General features: G+C 37.3%; 1 protein-coding gene across 1 annotated transcript; it reads right to left on the bottom strand.

The window, feature by feature from the left end:
* Positions 1 to 430: 430 nt before the first annotated feature.
* On the bottom strand, positions 431 to 2,135 carry LOC131012240 (uncharacterized). Its single transcript, XM_057940156.1, has 2 exons — positions 1,898 to 2,135; positions 431 to 1,467 (listed from the first exon to the last, which is right to left on the bottom strand). The coding sequence occupies exons 1-2, from the start codon at positions 1,995 to 1,997 to the stop codon at positions 968 to 970; spliced, it is 600 nt and encodes a 199-aa protein (XP_057796139.1). The 5' UTR covers positions 1,998 to 2,135; the 3' UTR covers positions 431 to 967.
* Between the last annotated feature and the right edge of the window lie 2,935 nt (positions 2,136 to 5,070).

The following is a 5,070-nucleotide window of genomic DNA, read 5'->3' as shown; positions in this document are numbered from 1 at the left end:
GTTTTCCTAGCAAGGTTTTGATGAGGCAACATTTTTTTGTTTTAGGGATTGGTCAATCAAGGGGAAGTGTTGTAAATATATCTATAAGATATATCTTATATGTGTTGACCAAGAAATCTCCCTAAAACCCTAGCTTCCTACTTGTATAAATAGAGGCCTTTGGCCCTCATATTGAATACACTTCATTCGTATTCTCTTCTCTATTCTCTCGCTTCTCTCTAGTTTATAACAGATAATTGAATTTAAAAGATAAATATATTAAATGAAATTATATATTAATTTAGTGTTTTTTAAAATAAATTATAATTTATAATGTGCTATTATTCTGTAGTAATTACATAATATCCTATTAATAACTTTTTATATAAAATAAAGAGTAAAATTTTGAAGTAGCTAAAATAAAGCATAAAACACAATTTATGGCCACACATTGAAAAAACATAAAATTTGGCAATTTTTATTGATTTGGACGTTTTTACCCTTAATGAGGCGGACCGGGTAGGATCAGACACGCGGGTCGCGTGCCGGGTTGGGTTAGACACTTATGGCACTATTAGTGTCATAAGTGCCAAGATTTTACTTTGGTTTTATTTTGGATTTCCGTTGGCACTTATGGAACTAATAGTGCCAAAAGTGCCAACGGAAATCCAAAATAAAACCAAGTAAAATGGTGCTTTTGGCATTTATGGTACTAATAGTGTCATAAGTGTCATGCGTGCTACATAAACAACAATAATAGAATCAAGAAATCATAAATGGATAATCTAAACCCTAAATCGAACATCTAAACCCTAAATGGAACATCTAAACCCTGTGGAAAAGTGTTTAAAATGGTCCTTTTGGATTAGTGCCATAAGTGCCGACGGAAAATGCAAAATAAAATGATGCGTATGGCACTAAGCGCAGCGGCCGAGCAATCATCCCAGCGGCCGAGCAATCACCCCAGCGGCCGAGTAAAAAGGGCAAATTAGGCATACCACCTAATTAATGGGAGTCCATCTAGAATGATCATCTCACACAAAGCCAATTTGCTTTCCTTCTGGTTAAACTTCCAAATTGATAACGCCCCACTTCTATTTCCATCACCGAGAACATGTAAAAAACTCAACTTCGCTTGATCACCTGACGCCTCGTGCTTTCTCTTACAAACCTCTGTGTGATTTTTCAAACCAATGGTGTCGTTTCTAGACGAATCAGTTGCAATTAAGGTGCCGCACCGGTTGCATTTTGCTTTCTTCTTTAAAATGGGAGGATCCCCTACTTCAACTTCGATCACAGTGTAGTCTGCCCAACGAGAGGATCTTTGCTCGGGATTTTTTCTCTTCTTTCTTGTGGTCACAGTAGCTTCTGTATGTGACTGAGATTGGGGTTCCTCTCCATGTTCTTGAGGATGACACACCTCCAAATTGTTATTTGAAGGTGCATTTGAAGCATGTTGAGTATGAGCTTGTGAAGCTTTCATTTTATCTACAAAAGTTAAGATACAGTTCCAGCTCATAACAAATTCAAAGAAATTCAAAAACTGAATTCAACGCACACTTAAGCAAAAATTCAGATTATTGTAATAAACTCAGCACACACTTAGGCAAAACTGAATTCAAAAACTGGTATTCTGATAAGGTGTCAATTAGAAATACAAATCAATTAGGCTAATTCAGAACGACAAACACATTCACATCGTTCAATTAGAAATTGCAGAAGACACACACACATATATCTGAAATTCACATTTACAGTACAGGTGTAGGGGCGTTGGCAACATAAGTCAATTAGAAATAAAAATCACAAATCAAGAGTCTTGATTCAAGACACAACTTACACAAATAAAAAATCACAAATCAAAAGCCATATTGTAATAAATTTAAAATCAGTACGCTGATTCAGGAAGAGGACTTACCGTGAGTTGCGGGCGGCAGACGTGTGGCGAAGTGGCATGGCGGAGAGGCGTGGAGTATTGTTTCGAAGGGCAGCGATGTCGCGCAGGATGTAGCGGACATCGCGCAGGAGGGCAACGCCGGACGGAGGGCGGCTCACGGCGTCGGAGAAGGGAGATCGGGATTTGGGAAGTAGGAACTGGGTCTGGGAAGGGACGAATTCTATTGCATTATGTAGATTAGATTTTAGGGTTCCTCCCTAATTTAATTTCTACAATTCAATTTAAATTTCCAATTAATAATTAAAAATATATATATATATATATATATATTAAATTATTAATTAAATATTTTTTGATTATTCGGTTAACCCGAATCGGTTATCGGGTTAAACGATAACTGATTTTTTTTAAATGATAACCAAAACCGATCCAATAACCGAAAATTTTGGTTATTGGATACTCGAACCCGAAAATTTCAGTTTGGTTAATGAATTATCCAAAATCCAATATCTAATTAGACATCCCTATCCATCATACGGTCGTCATGGATCTCTCTCTTGAGACGATTCTTTGTCTCATACTCCTCGGTAATTTTTTCCAGGGCGGAGCGCATCTCCCCCGTAAATTTCACATACTCGGAGGAGCGTCTGAGCCTTGCCCTTTCCCTTGGCCTAAGCCGCCGCTTTCGCCGCCTTGTTATCCATTGGCTGGGAAGACAATATTTTCTTGCCCGAGGCCAAGGTAGTGAAGTCGCCGCTCTCCGAGGTTTTTGTCCTCTTGAAGGAATGCACGTCTCATTTGAGGTACAACGACTTGAACTTCCAGTTCATCCGGAGAATCCTCTATTCATTCCACCACTTAAATGGAACGCCCTTGCTACATGATGTGTACAAAGTTTGGGCCTTTTGCCAGATCATGTTGTCAGAGTGGCCAGATGGCTACTTGCCGTTGGCTTCAACCCATGTAGCCTCCCACATATTCACCTCCAAACTAACACAGGCCCAATGAGATTTGATTTTCCGGAGGGTAAACAACTTGTTCAAGAAGGCGTTTACTTTTTCAACGACTTGCCCCCAATAGTGTTCGCCTTTTTGATTGACACCACAGATGGAATCGTTGGTCTCCTCAACCCACACACGAGCGATAAGATCGTTCTCATCGAGAGTGTAAGAGTGGCGACCCTTGTTCTCGCCTTGTGGCTTCGCCAGTGCCGCCTACTTGAACGACCGAACCTTCCGACGTTACCGTGGTTATGGCTCTGTCGCGGCTTCGCCTTCGCCCATGGCTTGGGTCTCGTTGCCCAAATTGACCATCGAAAGGTCGGGATGCTAGTATGGACCGGAAAGATCACTGGTCCAATTAGGAAAAAAATAATCGGGGTACTGGGGTCGTTGGGATCCATTGAAATTAAGAGATATTATTATTAAAATAAGATTTTATTAAAAAAGAGAAAGAAAAAGAGAACCAAAACCCTTGAGAGCACAGAGAGCAAACTAAGGGCCGAACCTCGTTAAAACCCTTTTAACGAGGAAGAGTAATGTGGAAGAATGAATTTGATTGAGGTAAGAGTACATATTTATAGGACAAGAAAACAAAAAATTAAAAAGGGCAAGAATGTTGTTGAATAAATGGGAAAAAAATAAAATCGAAAGAGTCGTTGCAAAAGAAGAATGAATTTGATTGAGGTAAGAGTAATGTGGAAGAATGAATTTGATTGAGGTAAGAGTACATATTTATAGGAGAAGAAAACAAAAAATTAAAAAGGGCAAGAATGTTGTTGAATAAATGGGAAAAAAAATAAAATCGAAAGAGTCGTTGCAAAAGAAGAAGATTTTTTTTTTTGGCAAAAGAGCTGTTGAATTTAAAAATCAGACTTTAATTTTTTTTATTCGTGCGTGTGAGACACGCGATAACCTAGAAGAGCGGATGAGCCAGGACTCGAGCCTCCCCCTCTACATCAGGTAGCTCATCGCCCAAATCGACCCGAGCCAGCGATGAGCCACCACCTATGTGAATGCTCTAAGCATTCTAAAAGCACGATCTGATGTTAGAATTGTGAAAGTAAAAGAAAAACTATGAACTAATTTGAATGGGCTGGAAAACTCCAAAGTTGTTGTTGCTTATTCTAAAACCTAAAAAAAGTCGAGTAGCGGCTAAAATTGGAAACAAATATATATAGAATTAGGGGCAGCAGTGGTTGGGCACTAGGAGGTCGCCTAGGGCCCTTACGGCCTCAAGGAGGTGGCGAGCGCATGTTTTCTTGCGACCGCCGGTTGCGCGCCACTACAGTGCGCAGTGTTTTTGTTTTGGATCATTCTCACTCGTTTCAAGTCTAAATTTAAATTCATTTTCGCCCACGTATTCGTATTGAGATGAACTTCAATTTTTATTCAGACCACGTAATTCAATTATGTCTTTATTTTTGTCCACTTATTAATCAATTTATGCATAAAATCCTACGATTACAAAATTAGCAAATAAGCTTAAATCAATCAACTTTAGAGCAAATGTGACCAAAATATAAATCAACAAGACACATAAACAATCAAAAACTCATCACAAAATAGGTCTAATAATTTAACATTACTCAAACTATACAAATTTTAGAAAGAAAGAGAAAAGAAGAAAAAAGAAAATAACAAAACAGAAATATAACATTTTTTTAATCACGGACACAAAATAAAATAAAAAATTGAGTTATGATAAGATCAAGTTAGCGGAAAAATAGGCATTACTAATTAGAAAATGAAATTGACTTTTTAAAATTTGACGATAAAAAAGTAACGGCTAAAATTTTATTTTAATATATATACTAGTACATTATTTAGTGCATTGCATGAATTATTAAAACTAAGTAACATTCTCAATTAATAAATATAAATATTAAACATAATTTATATGTAAAAAATTAAATTGTACATAATTGATTAAAAAAAAGTCATAATATTATATATTTAGAAATATTTTTTCTTATATACTCTCCCCGTCTCACAAAAATATGAATATTTCTAAGTAACACGAATTTTAAGAAATATTAGATAAAAGTGTGTTGTGAGTGGAAAATGAGTCTCACTTTGTTAGGTCCGGGGGGGTCTCGAATAGGTGTATGGGGGGGGGGGGAATACACCTATAGGCTATTTTTGGTCTATCTACCAACCTCAATCAGAGGGATCTCAGTCAGAGATAGAAAAGAA

The sequence above is a fragment of the Salvia miltiorrhiza genome, chromosome 2, assembly GCF_028751815.1.
Source record: "Salvia miltiorrhiza cultivar Shanhuang (shh) chromosome 2, IMPLAD_Smil_shh, whole genome shotgun sequence".
NCBI classification, from domain to species: Eukaryota; Viridiplantae; Streptophyta; class Magnoliopsida; order Lamiales; family Lamiaceae; genus Salvia; species Salvia miltiorrhiza.
This window is presented reverse-complemented; position numbering and strand designations above follow the sequence as displayed.